This window comes from Asterias amurensis, chromosome 4 (assembly GCF_032118995.1).
Source record: "Asterias amurensis chromosome 4, ASM3211899v1".
Taxonomy (NCBI): Eukaryota; Metazoa; Echinodermata; class Asteroidea; order Forcipulatida; family Asteriidae; genus Asterias; species Asterias amurensis.
This window is the reverse complement of record NC_092651.1, coordinates 15,752,422-15,769,766: the sequence shown is the minus strand read 5'-3', so window position 1 is coordinate 15,769,766 and position 17,345 is coordinate 15,752,422. Positions and strand designations below refer to the sequence as shown.

The 17,345-nt window shown below is 40.2% G+C and overlaps 1 protein-coding gene across 1 annotated transcript; it reads left to right on the top strand.

Annotated features, from left to right (window-relative positions):
• The first annotated feature begins 3,468 nt into the window (after positions 1-3,468).
• LOC139936570 (GDP-Man:Man(3)GlcNAc(2)-PP-Dol alpha-1,2-mannosyltransferase-like) lies at positions 3,469-16,658 on the top strand. The gene is made up of 4 exons (XM_071931413.1): positions 3,469-3,586; positions 10,842-11,087; positions 12,587-13,518; positions 14,599-16,658. The coding sequence occupies exons 1-4, from the start codon at positions 3,564-3,566 to the stop codon at positions 14,868-14,870; spliced, it is 1,473 nt and encodes a 490-aa protein (XP_071787514.1). The 5' UTR covers positions 3,469-3,563; the 3' UTR covers positions 14,871-16,658.
• Positions 16,659-17,345: the final 687 nt, after the last annotated feature.

The following is a 17,345-nucleotide window of genomic DNA, read 5'->3' as shown; positions in this document are numbered from 1 at the left end:
GTCGACAAGGTAAAAGGAAAACCACGCAATTTCGAGGCATGTTTGTGTGGATCATTGTATTCTACTTTTACAACATCTTTCTACCCATATGCATTTTATAAAAAACGGTTACAAACGCTTTTCAAAGACCAACTCGACCGATCCAAGGCAACGTGTTCCTTTAAACAGTAGGCTACCTCATGCCTTTAGGAAAGTCTCTTTAAAAGGTTCAACATGGAACATAGGTTAAAATTAATGTAACTACTGACTGTGTAGGCCATTTTTGACAAGATAATTGTGCATTATGATAAGCATTAACACCAATATTTGAAAAGTTTCTCATAAGTTTGGGAACTCTCTTCATACAAACTCATATTTAGAAATGTTTTATTATGTATTTAATTAATCTTAATTATGTAAGTAATGCAAGCCTGTATCCTTCGTTTTTAAAAGGGCAGGGGGCAACAAGGCATTTTCTCCTTGGTCAAGGGCACCCTATGAGGAATTGTAAATTTCTACTGGGGCATTTTAAGGGCACCAGGGCATTTTAAGGGCACCAGGGCAATGACCAGGGGGCATGGAGGCAATCGCCTTTGCTGCCTCCGTGAAGTGTCAGGCCTGAATTATACATTGTTTTATAATTTTTAGACAACTTAAATTGTTGTGGTTTTTGCTTTAAAAAGATTGGTTGAAGAAAAAAAACAAAAGAAGTAACTAAATTATTGTTTGAGCCATTCGCAGTATTTTTGACTTTGTGAGGGTGCTAATGAACCTAGTTAAGTGATGCAACATAAGTATACAAAATTGTCATCAATGTTTTGTTTTGTTTGTTTGGTCATTGCTACAAGAGGCAGTTAAAAAAGTTAAGACTGTAATTGTGGTGTGGGGAAATTCATTGGTAAAAACGCCCTCATCCGGGCGGAAATACCCTCAATTTAATTACTTAGAAAGGACCCATATTTCTGTAAAAAATAAATAGTTTTTGTAACTTTCTAACAATTATTTAATAGACGCCAACAAAAATTTCTTCTTTTAAAGGTTTATATATACCTCTGCGCAATTTCTTCATGCGGCCATTTTGATCCAGCTCCCACAATGAATCTACACCAACATTTAAAAACAATTCTACCCACATACTGTACCCTATACCCATCCCAGTCACGGCCATCCCCAGCTAGCCTCATTTTTCATCTTGACTTATCCATATGGAGCAACACATCCAACCAGCCACACCCCAACAAAATAATCACTAGTACATCTCCATCCTCAAATCGAAATCCCAGTCAGCTATACCAAGATTGCCCATACCCATGTCCAACCAGCCACACCCCAACAAAATAATCACAAGTACATCTCCATCCTCAAATCGAAATCCCAGTCATTTATACCCAGATTGCTCATACCCATGTCCAACCAGCCCCACCCCAAGAAAACAATCACATATAGTACATCTCCATACTCAAATCAAAATCCCAGTCATCTATACCCAGATTGCCCATACCCATGTCCAACCAGCCCCACCCCAAGAAAACAATCACATATAGTACATCTCCATCCTCAAATCGAAATCCCAGTCATTTATACCCAGATTGCTCATACCCATGTCCAACCAGCCCCACCCCAAGAAAACAATCACATATAGTACATCTCCATCCTCAAATCAAAATCCCAGTCATCTATACCCAGATTGCCCATACCCATGTCCAACCAGCCCCACCCCAAGAAAACAATCACATATAGTACATCTCCATCCTCAAATCGAAATCCCAGTCATTTATACCCAGATTGCTCATACCCATGTCCAACCAGCCCCACCCCAAGAAAACAATCACATATAGTACATCTCCATCCTCAAATCAAAATCCCAGTCATCTATACCCAGATTGCTCATACCCATGTCCAACCAGCCCCACCCCAAGAAAACAATCACATATAGTACATCTCCATCCTCAAATCAAAATCCCAGTCATTTATACCCAGATTGCTCATACCCATGTCCAACCAGCCCCACCCCAAGAAAACAATCACATATAGTACATCTCCATACTCAAATCAAAATCCCAGTCATCTATACCCAGATTGCCCATACCCATGTCCAACCAGCCACACCCCAACAAAATAATCACAAGTACATCTCCATCCTCAAATCGAAATCCCAGTCATTTATACCCAGATTGCTCATACCCATGTCCAACCAGCCCCACCCCAAGAAAACAATCACATATAGTACATCTCCATACTCAAATCAAAATCCCAGTCATCTATACCCAGATTGCCCATACCCATGTCCAACCAGCCCCACCCCAAGAAAACAATCACATATAGTACATCTCCATCCTCAAATCGAAATCCCAGTCATTTATACCCAGATTGCTCATACCCATGTCCAACCAGCCCCACCCCAAGAAAACAATCACATATAGTACATCTCCATCCTCAAATCAAAATCCCAGTCATCTATACCCAGATTGCCCATACCCATGTCCAACCAGCCCCACCCCAAGAAAACAATCACATATAGTACATCTCCATCCTCAAATCAAAATCCCAGTCATTTATACCCAGATTGCTCATACCCATGTCCAACCAGCCCCACCCCAAGAAAACAATCACATATAGTACATCTCCATCCTCAAATCAAAATCCCAGTCATCTATACCCAGATTGCCCATACCCATATCCAACCAGCCACACCCCCAGCGAATAATCACTAGTCCATCTCCCCTAACCCTCAAATCAAAATCCCAGTCTCTGGCCCAGAAAGAACCAAAGTGCAGATACTTTCAGTTTATCTCTCCTTCAGAGATAGAAGGTTCAACCAATATTAAATTTAAATGCGGCTAAAAAGAAGGATAAAAGGAATCAACATAATTAATTATACAAATATATTTGTCCAGTTTGTTTTCCAGTTGACATGTCACCTTTCTATTTTCCCTTTTATTATTATTTTCTGAAATAGATTGAAACTGTTGGCTCACTACAACTGGTAATTTTCAAGCACAAAAGAAAACAAAACATAAAAACAACAACTCAAGAAACAATTTTACAAACAGAAAACACACTGGTGAAAAATCTCAGCTTAGCAAATTAATACTTTTCTAGGTTTAGCAAGTTTTTGTGCTCACAAGCTTTATCGAATTGAGCCCATGGATACTAGTCACAAACTGTTACATGTTAATTACATGTGTGTTTTTTTTGGACAGTTAACCTAATTCTGCTTAGCATATTTTATTTTGCTTAGCATTATACAACTCTATGAAATTGAGCCCTCTCACCGCGAGAGGGCGCGGGCCAAAATATTGTGACATCAAAACAAGGCCGGAAGAGCTGCCTGGCCGGCTACGCCTGCTCTCAATCTCGAGATTGCGCTGTTCAATCTCGCTGTTGCGCTAATTGAGCTAGATATTAAGTAAAAACTCTCGATGCTATCACCAAGATTGAGCAAATGTAGAGAATGCGCTCGAATGTAACTTCAAACAGAACCACGTACGCACGCCAGTCGACAAGGTCAATACGACGTGTGGACTGGAACTTGGAAGAATGTGATTTCCCGGTAGTTTTAGCATGATGCAATTTGACGGATAATGTCTGCTCAAACATTTGTGAGGTATGTATGTTCTCTGGGATAGTATTCTATGTTCTCTCATTCATGTTGTGGACAAATTGCCGTATCCTGTACCACTTGTGCATTCTTTTTCGTCAGCAGGTATTCTAGACTGGGTACATACTGTCAAAATGTGCATATTTAAAGTGCTGAAGGCAAATTGTGTTAATTTATGGCATACAAGTTTTTTAGGGGTATTGAGGGGTGCTGAGCTCGAATTTGCTGTATGCCAAGCTCAAAAATGTCCCATAATGCCTCAAAATCCCAAAATCCAAGGTGGCCGCCACTGACGCGTTAAAATACAGTTATGTGCATATCTTTTTTACTGAACAAGGTAGAAACTTAAATTAAATGTCCTTCTGTAGGTTATCATGTATGGGGAATCCAATGCAATCAACAATTTTACAATAAAATGTGAAGAATTTGATTAAAACTGACACTTCATGCAAAAAAATAAGTTTTTTGTTAAAAATTTACATTAATTATAATTTTTTTTTTAAAACCCAGTAGGTTAATCCTAAGAGTCCTACACAAGATTAGAAAACCAAATTTAATTTAAGGTTATCATGTACAGGGAATCCAATGCCAGAAGCAGTTTTGAGATAACATTGTAAGAAACTGGTTTAAACTTGTATTTAATGCAAACAGTTCTCTGAAGATTGTTAGTTTTTCTACCAAAGATCCGAAGGCTCTTCGCTCTTTTTCCTCACCAGGAACATAGACGGCTTGACAGGAAGCACATCTGAACAACAACAACAACAAACAAACAGACAGTTCATTTGGTTAAAAGGGCATATATCATTTGGCTTAAGTGGAAAACCTCCAAGTAACACTGACACACACTTTAACCTAAACCAAAATTTGACATGCAAGTTTTGTTGTAAAGCGACAGCAATGGCAAGACTTTAACTTTGAGTAATTTACATGAGCTTACCATATCTGCAGTAGATGTAGACGTGCACACGTGAACTCATTCCTGGTCGTCATGGGTGTTCCGGCAGTTGTCATTAAGTTTCCTGCAGTTGCACGCCTCGATGCATTTCATGCGAGCTTTCCTGCAGCTGCAGCGCAGGCTAAGGCACCCCTTTGAACAACCACATGAGGTGATCTCCCTGCAAGCTTTAGGGATAGGTGGCAGAGAGAGTAGCCGTGGCACTAACTGATCGTCCAGGTGCATCCATCCCATTTCAGTGACTGGAGGAAGATCAGGATGTGGCAAGTGTGCTTGATTCCAGACACTTGCTTGATAGTGTGAACGCATGATGTGATATTTTGCAGCATCTGAGGTTGGTGGCAGAGTCTCTTGTGCACGACCAATACAAAACAACTTGACTCGTGCTTTGTTGCATGTATCTACTTTAGGGACGCCATATATCTTACAGATGAATTTCTCGGTTGATATAGCGGTTTCTTTTGTGAGAGGGCCTTTGCCAAGACCAATCAGATCAGTGTGATGCTGCTCGAACACCTTCCAGGCTGTTTTCTTCCCGTGACAACTAAACTGAGAAACACTATCACAGCCGGTTACAGCATGGAATGCAAGTAGTGTGTCCACTAGATCTGGAGATAACAGATTTCGAATTTCATGAACTGGGAAATACTTTGGAGCCTTCGATGTCCCCGCTTTCATGTAGAGAGATGTACATCCCATTCTGTCATAATGTGCTAGAAGTAGAAGAAGCACATCTGTATCACGTACTGACACAACTATCGTTTCCATATTAGCATGGATGCAATGCAGAATCAGCCGGGTATCAGCTTCTTCGTGGTCAGCTCTCAGAGAGGAGACTTCAAGATCTGGATCAGATGACTTGACAGTGGTTGCTTCAGCGAACCCCCCAGCTACTACAACCACTGGTTTATCTGCCGGGTTGTATTCAATCAGGTGGTTTGAAAGTAGTTGTGCGAGGTCTGCTTTATTTTCCTCGAGAGCCATGAACCTGGACCAGTCTGACGGGAGAGGAACTGATGATTCATTTTCTATCACACGTCGTACTGGACGGTGGCGCTGCTTCCGCTTGGTCCTTGTACCTGCTTTGATTGACTCTCCTTGGTACCTGTCGAAGACTACGTCGATCCTCTGGTATTCTGCTCCCATCTTAAACACAGTGTTAGCAAATGTGTTGGCAAAGTCTCCAAACGTTCTAATGCCAGGGGGCTTTCCGACTGCCATTACCAGTGCTTGGCCATCAATAAGCAGGCAGCTGGGCTGATTGAGTGTAATATTTGCTGGAGTTTGGACTTGTTGTGTCAGAATGTTTGCTAACACAGACTTGTTGGTAGAATGTAGACTACCACTAGTTGTGGCCAAAGATAGTGGGATGGTCATAAGTTCATGCTTGAGGATGTTTTCTAGGTTAACCTCACGCCCCGCTTTATAAGCTGTTAAAAGCCTTTGCAGAATGTTCCTGTCCACTTTGATAGTGTTTTGCTTGCTTTTGGAAGGTTTCACAACATCGTACAACGAGGCAAATGTCTTAGCATTATTTTTTGGAATGGGTGATTTTAGATCCATGTGCTGGTTACTTTCTGGAGGCTCACACAGACGTTTGTTTACGAAGACTGTCATTTGCGCCTGTCCGAGGTTTTCCGCACTAAGCAGAGATTCTTGAATCACAGGCGTGACCACATCCTTGGTGATTATGTTCTTCAATGTGCCACCGCCCTCTTGAAACACGCCATGCTGTTTCATTGATACAACAAGTCTGCCTTCATCGGTGTCATCTTTCTCCATCCTGCTTTTGGTGCACTCATTATGTGTGTACTCATCGTCTTCATCGTCCATTGTCAGGCTCAGCAATGTTTTTGTCTGAGAAGCTATGAATGTTCTCAGATTGTATGACAATGTCCATCTACTGAGTGCGGATGCTATTCTTGTGATACCTACTAGGCCTCCACTCTTTTTTCCTGTAGCGTTTAGCCATTCCGTACTTTGGTCAGCTGAAACCTGATTGAAGCGTCGATCGGCCCGTTTTACTACAAAGTTGCCTTCTTGGAACTCATGGAGGACTTCTGGTGGGAGAACCGACATCTCAGCCAAGTATACAGTACCCCACCTGGCGTAGTTAACATGATCGTACCTGAAGAGGAATGGCAGCATACGCTTGAAGGCGTATAGGTGGAGATCCCAAGATCCATCACGTTGCGCTCTTGTGAAGCAGAGTAGGATGCTGACCATGGTCATATAGTTCCACCAGAATTCAGCATTCGGGTCATCAACTGCAAGAGCTGCCGGAAACTCTTTCATGGGTAGCTGAAATCTATCGGTTGTCAGTTTGTTTACTATCTGTGCAATGTGGTCAGCGTCTATGGTTGTGCAGACATTGGAGAGTTCGTCTCTCAGGGTAACATCAACTCCATCTAGGTACGTATAAAACCGTGGGAGGAGTAGTTGCCAAAGGGCCTGAAGGGTAAGTTTATGTGTCCTGATGGCACGTGCGTACCCCTTTCCTTTCATGACATTCTGCGCAGCATTGGCTCCCAAAAGATCGCACCCTACCCACAGCTCACTCAGGCCAGACTCACTCATGTGTCGCCCTATTACACCAAGAAAGTTCATGGCAATGTGAAGTCCTCCGAGGCAAGGTATAAGCACGTCCTTGTACTCTTCTACTGACCATTTCAATTCAAGCAGCTTTGGGTAGAGTGCCTCGTCCACTGTCAGTACAACATGCTTTTGTTCCATCGATTTGGCCACATGAAGCACTCGCTTAACAACTGTGTTCAATGTTTCGAGTTCAGATGCAGGATTCTGTATGATAGGTAGGTACCCAACTGTAGTTTTCTCAGGATTAACAGTGCTTGCCTTTTGATTGTACAATGTCCAGGAAGGCATTGGTTTGTGAGCCGACCGCGATAAGATGAACGCCATGTCAGTTGCGTGCGCTTTCTGTGCTGAAAGACAATCCTCAGATGACTGTGTGAAACAATCGGCTGCAATCAGACCGCTGAATGGACGCTCCGTAATTCCTCTGTTTGATACAGGTATGAGGTCAGTCATTGCCTCAGGGATTTGGATTGCTCCTGTCTTAGAAATATCTATTCCATTGAGGATATCATCTTCAGGTGGACCACGTTGCCAGGCGGCCACTTGAGTGGCATGGAAGGTTCCTTTTCCATCCAGAGTGTATTCATTAATGTCCACGTTGTCCGTAGAGAAATGGACGTAGCGTCCCTTAACCAGATTTTGGGGAACAACGGAACCTTCGTCATCTATGGTTTCTAATGTCTTCTTTGCCAGGGCAGTGTCGAGTTTGATTACGTCTCGATAACTCATGACATGACCTGCGCTGTGAAACATGTTCACCAGCTCTTTCGAACGTGTAGCTTGATGAAGGGTACTGGCCAACCCTATATGCTTCGGAGTGAGGAACTTGTCTCCACTGGCTGTGTACATAAGATCCTGAGCAATGCTGATGATTCTAAGCCGCCGTCTGGCTTCATTCCTATCATCGTCTATTTCATCCTCCTCCAGTAGACGCTGACCACCTAGTAACAAGTTCAGAAACATATACAGGCTATCGGGTATGCTGTTTATTGCCCTGTCTTCGCTGATGTCTATCCCTTCTGGCTTTGGATGTGACAACATGTCACCACGGATTTGCAATGCCACGTGAACCATGGTCAAGAATGTATCAGTATCTTCTTGTTTTATTGACGGGATGAGTTTATCGGTGATGCTGTCTTTCACCATTGCTGATACTGGAATATGCCGAAATTTTGTCGGAACCAATACAGTACGGGGCTCATTTCTAGGCTGATCATGCAGTACAATAACTTCAAATAAGCCCTCAAGACGTTCGGCTATTTTGTCCTTGAATGTGTTCCTCCGACTGAGAAATGAAGGTGGTATATCTATCTGAGCATTGCTAGCTATTGTGCAGTATCTTTCCCACACACTGATGAGATCCAGTATATCACCTTGCTCTGCTGAATGTTCAAGTTCTTGGCAAAGCCATGCTAGGGTAATATCTGAGCTCTGGGGTGATATATTTGCTATGCGCTTGGTCCTACGTTCGAACTGGACAATGCAACTTCTGTGATATGTTCCATCTGCAGCAGTAAGATCATTTACACAAGCTAGTTGAACTCTTAAGATTTGGTCATACTTTGCTGCTTCTAATATTCTTTTACTGACTTTCATTTCTTGTATGAGATGAAGCGTTTCACTTTGAACTTTTTGACAAAAGATACACTGCCTCCAATCTATCTGAGGCATTTTGCTCCGTAAGCTAACATTTTGCTGATGAGTTAATGTGGATGCAGACGAACATTGCTTTAAACCGGCATTCCTTAATCTTTCAACTTTACATTTACTCATATAACTAGACCGGCAGTCCTTATGCCACAAGAATGGTGAAGGTAAATCTGTACTAAAAAAACCAGTTAGTCGATCAGTTGCTTCACGGAAATTGTCATTACTTAATTTTGACCGGAGTTGCCTTATAGTATTGACTGAAGGAAGACCATCACCGCTTACAGTCATAAGCTTTTGGTTACTAGCCTGCTGGCATATTATGCATAATTTTGGATCAAGTACCACTGGTCTTTTTCGAGGGCGTTCTGTGCTTTCAGCCATTTTGTCAGTTACTGATGATAGATTAATTCAGACACTCTGCATTAACAAGAGTTGGCAATACAACATGTAGTAAAACAATGTAATACTAAGTATTACAGAGTAAAATAATATTACAAAGTAATACAAATCAATCTAAACTAGGCCAACAAAAGAAAGAAAGGAGGTCAGCTGATGGAAGTGTGGCCTGGGATATTAATGAACAACAACGAATGGGGTTTTCTGATCCATTACATGTACATTAGTTATTTTATTTTATTATGGCGTATTTGATAATACAATAATATCTGCAATCCAAATTGCAAAGTTGGCACGTCAATTATTCCACATATATTTTTTTGCCTAACAGACACCTGAAAGGTAAGTAAGTTATCCCGGGATACTTAGGATTAATGTACTGAATTTTTTTTTTTTTTTTTTTTTTTTTTTTTTTTTTTTTTTTATGTAAATTTTTACCAAAAAACCAATTTTTTTGCATTAAATATTCGTTTTAATAAATTTCTTCACATTTTATTATGAAATTGTTGATTGCATTGGATTCCCCATACATGATAACCTACAGAAGGACATTTAATTTAAGTTTCTACCTTGTTCAGTAAAAAAGATATGCACATAACTGTATTTTAACGCGTCAGTGGCGGCCATCTTGGATTTTGGGATTTTGAGGCATTATGGGACATTTTTGAGCTTGGCATACAGCAAATTCGAGCTCAGCACCCCTCAATACCCCTAAAAAACTTGTATGCCATAAATTAACACAATTTGCCTTCGGGGTTGACTTTTTTTGAAAATTTACCCAGTCTATTCACTCAGTGCGCTTTTCTAGACACAGTGTCAGTGACTGAGGCGCTAGTTCCTTTTTTCGAAATGTCGACATTATCGGTCATCTAGTCTAGATGACCATGGAGCAATGACCGATAATGTCAAAATTTCGGGAAAAAAGGAATCTAGCGCCCCAGTCACTGGGTCTAGCGCTTTTCAATGTTTAATTTTTGCTTTAAATTTACATTTCGTGGTTTACCAAAATATAGCTCACTTGACTTTGTGCTTTTCGTGGTGGGTACTTCTATATTATAATTATGCAAAAGGCTCCCCGCCCCGGACGTGAGTACTATTGATTCTAGGTAGAAGTACTTTGTGGGATGGAGCAAGATACGGAAACTTGCAGGATTATTTGACTTTTCATTTTGTAGCCCCACTTTTGTGGCCGAATTTGAGTTGAGTTGGCCACATATAAGTGGGGCTGATCTGTTTGTATTAAAGCTTCCAAACATCCTGTGAGTGTGACCGTGACTGTCGGGAGGATGGAGGGTAACGATTTGGATACCTTTCCGTATGGCGCCACCACTTTTTCACTCATTTTTTACAAAAAGGGTAAATTAATCGAATGAAAAAGTGGTGGCGCCATACGGAAAACTTTTCTAACGATTTTTGCTTCTAAATAATTGCAGGAAAAGTTTCTGTATGCCGCGACCATTTTTTCATTCCATATGTAATATGGTATCTAATTTACCTCAATGAGATATCCCTTTTTGTTAAAATGAGTGAAATAGTGGTGGCAGCAGGATATGGAAAGTTATAATTTACCAAAAAGGTAACATCTTTGATGCCAAACAATGAAAACGTTCAATGATAGGCTTGTTGATAGATAATTGTTGTTTTCTTTTCCATACCATTCAATAGGTGTATGCTAGGTCTACTTACACCAATGCTGTTTGTGTTATTGCCGTTCCTCCCCCTGGGGATCTTACTCTTCTACTTCTTGAGGCGGAGAGTCCAGCACCAAGGGAGACTCCAGTTTGGCCACCTGAGGGAGCCAGGCAGTGATGGACAACAGCCGATTGTGGTGGGGTTTTTCCATCCGTACTGTAATGCCGGAGGTGGTGGTGAGAGGGTTTTATGGTGTGCTATTGCTGCTCTGCAAGACAGGTATTAAACATTGACAAGTCATCCCAACCCTAGGTGATGAGCTCCAACCAGGGCCCCATTTCATTGAGCTGCATTTAGGCAAGATTATTGCTAAGCAGAAATGAGCAGGATATCAGTCATAAACTCTACCTGTAACTACATGGTAGCTCAGCTGGTAACCTTATTCTGGTAAGCAACATTTTGTTGTGGTCAGCTACTTTTTGTGCTTAAACAGCTCCATGAAATTTGGTCCAGGGCTAAATTCACAGAGCTGCTTTCAAAAGCAAAAAACATTGCTTTTAAAAACATTTTGTGCTAAGCAGAGATGAGCAGGACACCAGCCAGTCACAAATTGTACACGCTACATGTTTTGGCTTGTAACTTACTCTGGTAAGCAAAACTCTGTTTGCACTTTGATACTTTTTCTGCTTAAAGAAGCTCTGTAATATTGAGCCCTGTTTAGCATGCCTGATTTGATGTTTCTTGCCTGAATGAAGGAACCACAAGCTTTAACAAAATATTTGAACCTGTACTTAAAGGCACTGGACACTATGAGTAAATACTTAAAGCATTAAAACTTACTTGGTCTTGACTATGGAGAGCTGTTGAAAGTTTAAAACATTGTGAGAAACGTCTCCCTCTGAAGTAAGAAAGTTTTGAGAAAGAGGTAATTTCTCACTCGCATATAAATAGACTTCAGACCTGAAGCCTGATATATAGACATCTGAAAGCAATTCAATAACCTTATTGTGAAAATTGTGCTGTACCCATGGGGGTGATGGGAAAAATTATAATGAGTTATACACAGGACATACTAAGCATTGTCCAGATAAGTTTAAAACAATAGGTCTTACAATCTTTTTTAACCTAGTTTACTTTAAAAACAAAACAAAAATTTTAAATGTAATTTTTGTTGAAGGGATTAATTTTTGTTTTGAAATTCAGCATTAGGATTATAAAATTTTATACTGTTTACTTTTTAAAAACACTTAGTCAATCTGTGTGGCTTGGCTTGTCCCTTTCATCGCATTGCTTGCTGAAAAAGTAGTTGTTGCTACTAAAGCATATTTTTTTAATGTAATAAGGTGTTGTAGGGTGTCGTGGTCGAGCGGATAAGAGTACTGAACTGAAGCTCTGGTGCTTCTGTTCAGCAGAGTGTGGGTTCAAGTCACGGTCGTGACTCGTGTCCCTGAGCAAGACACTTAGCTATTATTGCTTCTCTCCACCCAGGGGTAAATGTGTACCTGTGAGGGCAGAGATGGTTCTTGTGATTGATTTAGCCGAGTAACGCATATTTGTTGCACACGGCTGTATACTCCACAGGGAGCTGAGATGGTTTGAGGAATGTATTAAATGGCCCAGTGACCAGAGGTGATAATGTTGGAAGCACTTTGAGACCCCTTTTTAGGTGTGAAAAGCGCTTTATAAAAACTGATAATTATTATTATTAACTAGTCATTCTTACCAACCTTCTGAAATTAACTGCAATTGTTAACACATTAATTTGACTTTTCTTCTAGATATTCCTTTGTGAAGTGTTTGGTGTATACCGGTGACAGTGACGTGAGAGGTGAAGAAATTATACAAAAAGCAAAGCAACGCTTCAACATCAGCATCACTAAACCTGTGGAATTTGTGTTTCTGAAAAAGCGCCACCTTGTTGAGGCATCGACATACCCCTACTTCACTCTTCTTGGGCAGAGCCTCGGGTCTATGATACTGGGATGGGAAGCTTTGATAAACTGTGTACCTGATGTATACATTGACTCCATGGGTTATGCCTTTACGTTGCCGCTCTTCAAGTATCTCGGTCTATGTAAGGTTGGCTGTTATGTGCACTATCCCACTATCAGCACTGACATGCTGACCAGGGTGACCCAGCGCACAGCCACGTACAACAACCCAGGTTTTGTTGCCAGAAGCCGTGTCCTCAGTTTCTTGAAGGTGATCTACTACCATATGTTTGCATACCTATATGGAATTATGGGCGCACGCAGTGATGCTGTGATGGTCAACTCATCGTGGACAAACGGTCACATCCAAAGCATCTGGAAGATACCAGCTCTAACAAGCATAGTGTATCCACCCTGTGATACAGACGCCTTCCGAAAAAAACCTTTGGTCTCAAAAGCTGGAAAGAAGAAACAGGTGATTGTTTCCATAGCTCAGTTCCGTCCTGAGAAAAACCACCCATTACAAGTAGAAGCATTCTTTGAGCTCTTAAAACGGCTCCCGATGGAAGAGAGGCAAAATTTGAAACTTGAACTCATTGGGAGCTGTCGAAATAAAGACGATGCAGACCGTGTGGATGCGTTGCGGGAACTTTGCGAGGACCACAATATACGCGCCAATGTGGACTTTTTGCTGAACATCTCATTCGAAGATCTCAAAGAGCACTTGTCTGCTGCCACCATTGGGCTACATACCATGTGGAATGAACACTTTGGCATTGGTAGGTATTGTCATTGCAAAGAAACCATGATTGCTGGGGTCGATTTCACAAAGAATTTGGGGCTAGTCCTAGGAGATATTAAAAACTTAAAGACACTGGACACTATTGGTAATTGTCAAAGACCAGTCTTCTCACTTGCTGTATCTCAACATATGCATAAAATAACAAACATGTGAAAATTTGAGATCAATCGGTCATCGAAGTTGCGAGATAATAGTGAAAGAAAAAACACCCTTGTCACATGGAGTTGTGTGCTTTTCAGATGCTTGATTTCGAGACCGCAAATTCTAAATCTGCGGTCTCATAATCAAATTTGTGGAAAATTACTTCTTTCGCGAAAAGTACTCTACTTCAGGGGGAGCCGTTTCTCACAATGTTTGATGCTACCAACCTCTCCCCATTACTTGTTACCAAGTAAGGTTTTATGCTAATAATTATTTTGAGTAATTACCAATAGTGTCCACTGCCTTTAAGGCTAGTCCTATTAAGTTAGGAGGAGAAACTTGTCCTAACTCGAGATAAGACTAGTCTTAACTCTATGTGAAATCCATCCCAGGCTCCGGCTTAGGCTCCAGGCTCTGTCTGCTGATGTTCAAACTACCGTGTGCAATACGCAGGTTAAAGGCCGTGTTGCGTTTCCAATGTGTAACGCAGCGCGCGGAGCCTAAGTATAAGCCAGAGCCCAAGCCAAGGTTTGAGAAAGGCCCCCTAGTCTATCCTATATTTGATTTTCCACCCCCATATTTATTTTGACCGAATAAAGCATGTACACCATTGTCAGGGAAAAGAAGATGAGTGTGCTTTCTTCGAATCCCTATGGGTCAGTACAATTTTCTCAATTAAAAACAATTCTTGTTGTTCTGTGTCAAGAGAAGCCATATCAAAATGTAGGTGAAGGAGTGTAAATAATTCTCGAAGTGATATGGAGAAGCAGGGCCACCAGACCACAGGGCTTTTGTCTCGGAAGAATCTGGGGCAAATGTTTGGTTTATAACTAGGATACGGTCGTAGCAACACAAATTCAGCTTATTTGACATGGATAGCAAACAAAGCCATATTTTCTAATTGTTTTCTGTACAGGTGTGGTTGAGTGCATGGCAGCAGGTACAGTTATCGTGGCACACAACTCAGGAGGACCAATGATGGACATTGTCATTGACTTTGATGGCAAACCCACGGGGTTCCTTGCTGACGATGTGATGAGCTACGCTGATGCCTTTGAAAAGATCCTTAGAATGAGTGACGAGGAGCAGATGGAGATCCAAAGGAATGCTAGGGCATCGGTCGGGCGTTTCTCCGAGGAGGAATTTAAGAGAGGTTTTATTGATGCTACCGAAATTCTTATTAAGTAAAGTTAAACGGTTACATAATAATAGCAAAAATAATAATAAATAATGCTTATAAAGCACCTTACATCCTTGACTGGACACCAGGGTGCTGTACAAATTAAAATAGCTCCAAACAAGAGGAGGAAATAGCTCCAAGCAAGAGGAGGAAATAATCAAAGAGCATATCAAGATTTCTTAAAATATAAACCACAAAAAATGGACCAACCAATTATTAAAACCACACACCATTGAAAGTAATAAAAAGTTATGAAAAGTAACATCAATCTTATTGTAACATTTTGATCAGCTACATATTGCAATGGAGTTTAACAAGTTTGAGGAATGCGTTTGTTTACAGGGACACGTTGCCTTTATACGTTGTGAACTAACACGGCACTCTACATTTGTAGTTTGTGGACTCCACAAAATGGCCGACCATAGCTTGCTAAGGGAAAGGAAAACTGCAATTTTCGAGACATATTTATAATAAATTAAAATCACAACATTCCACTTTTAAAACATTTTTCCAACCATATGGCATATGCATTTCATAACAAACAGTTACAAACGCTTTTATAGACCAACTCGCCTGATCCAAGGCATCGTGTCCCTTTAAAGTAAGTTTCACAGATTGGATTCTATAAAGCTGGTATATGGACAAAAAGTCACCTGTGAAAGTTTCCGCTGAATGTAGTGTCTGCTTGTCGCGACAACAGCGAAACACTCACAGTATTCAAGAACATCAAATCATCCACATTTAGCGAAGTAACAGCAGGTACCGAATTCCAACTGCACTTGGGGCCACAGCATTCATTAACAGATACCACATTAACATTATTAACGGCTGCTGTTTTTTCAATATGGGAATCAGAAAGCATTTTGTACATTAATAATGCTAAAGTATGTATCAGTTATGAAGATAGTCTAATATTATATCATTTTGTCAAAAGGTTGACATTATTTAAACAAAAATATTAGAATCTTTCAAGGAAATTTATTTTTATAAGTTCATCTCCCAGTTTCTGACTTCGGTGGTTATTTTGTAAAAAGTATTTGTTCTTTAGGCAAAAATTGTTGAATTTACTTTCCTCTATATATGTAGTTCAGAGTACACAGACCGATATATCAAGGTTTTACAACACCAATTCTCTACAGTAAGCACATTCCATAGAGAGATTGTTTCTTTTGTGGCCTCTTTTCCTGATATGGACCATTTCAAATCCCAAAATTTACTGACATTATCATTGACAAGATAATTAAGAAAACAACAAAGTTGAAAGATAAAGTACAAAAACAGTAGAGTTCAGTGTCTGTAAAGTACATGTAAAATATGCTTTTTATATGTAAAGTAGCAATTAAAACCAAGAAAGAATGAGATATTTTAAAACGTTCAAAAAAATGACATGCAATGGGGTTTTGTATAAAACCTGAAAACCAAACGTCCCGTATCCAGGTCTGGAATTTCTGGGGGGGGGGGGGGGGGGGCAAGGCCATTTTTATTGGAAATAGGTACTTTCATTGGAAAATTCTATGGGAAACTTTTTAAAGACACCAAGGCAACAGTGGCCTCCATGAAATTCCAGGCATATGTATCACTTGATATGCTGGTTACAAAACTATTATCACCAATGCCCCATTTCCAACATTTTAAAAGGCAATGACTAAAAATTTATAATTAATGTTTATCAAATTGTGCTTGTAACTAAATCAATATTATTTAAGATTTCACTTGAACACCTTTATTTTATAATGTTTAAACCAAATTGCTATTTGTAACATCTTGAAGAAGGAATTAAAACAAACAAAAACAAGCATGCATTTCAATGTGGTTCTTAATAATTGTTTCTGTCGCGACAAATTCATTTCATTTCAGGGGGGAGTTTTATAATTATTGATATATTACTCAAATTTTGCTATAATGAAGAATTTTAGTTTTTTTGCGGACAACTGATATGGATTCACTTTAACATTGTTGATTTTAAAGTCACATTGTACTCTGTCCTTCGTTAATTGTTGTTGCAACTGGTTTCTATAGTGCATGTCCGGCGGAGATTCGGCCCCCCAGTGGGAAGTTAACCTGGACAGAGGAGGATAATTCAAAAGAGGGCGCTTTCAGAAGTAGTTTGTACACAGTTTGCCATATTTGGGCACCAACTTCAAACCTGCCCAAATCATGGCATGGATCATAAGGGGTAACATTTAATTATAGAGGAATAATTTCTGTTAATTAAAACGATTAACATCAATGTGAGTTAGACAAGGTCCAGTAAGGTTACTTACATCAATAAGAAGAAGAAAAATGTCATTATCTTGCAAATACTGATCTTCAAGCCAAAAAAGCTTTTCATTTAATATTGAGATCAAATAAAGATGTTTTTAAAATCAATAAAAATTCCCAAGAAAGTTGGAGATAAACATTAAATGTGAATATATAATGCATACCCGGTATAGGAAAACAGCAATACGGGAAAGTTTACTATTCTTTACTTCAAATGGATA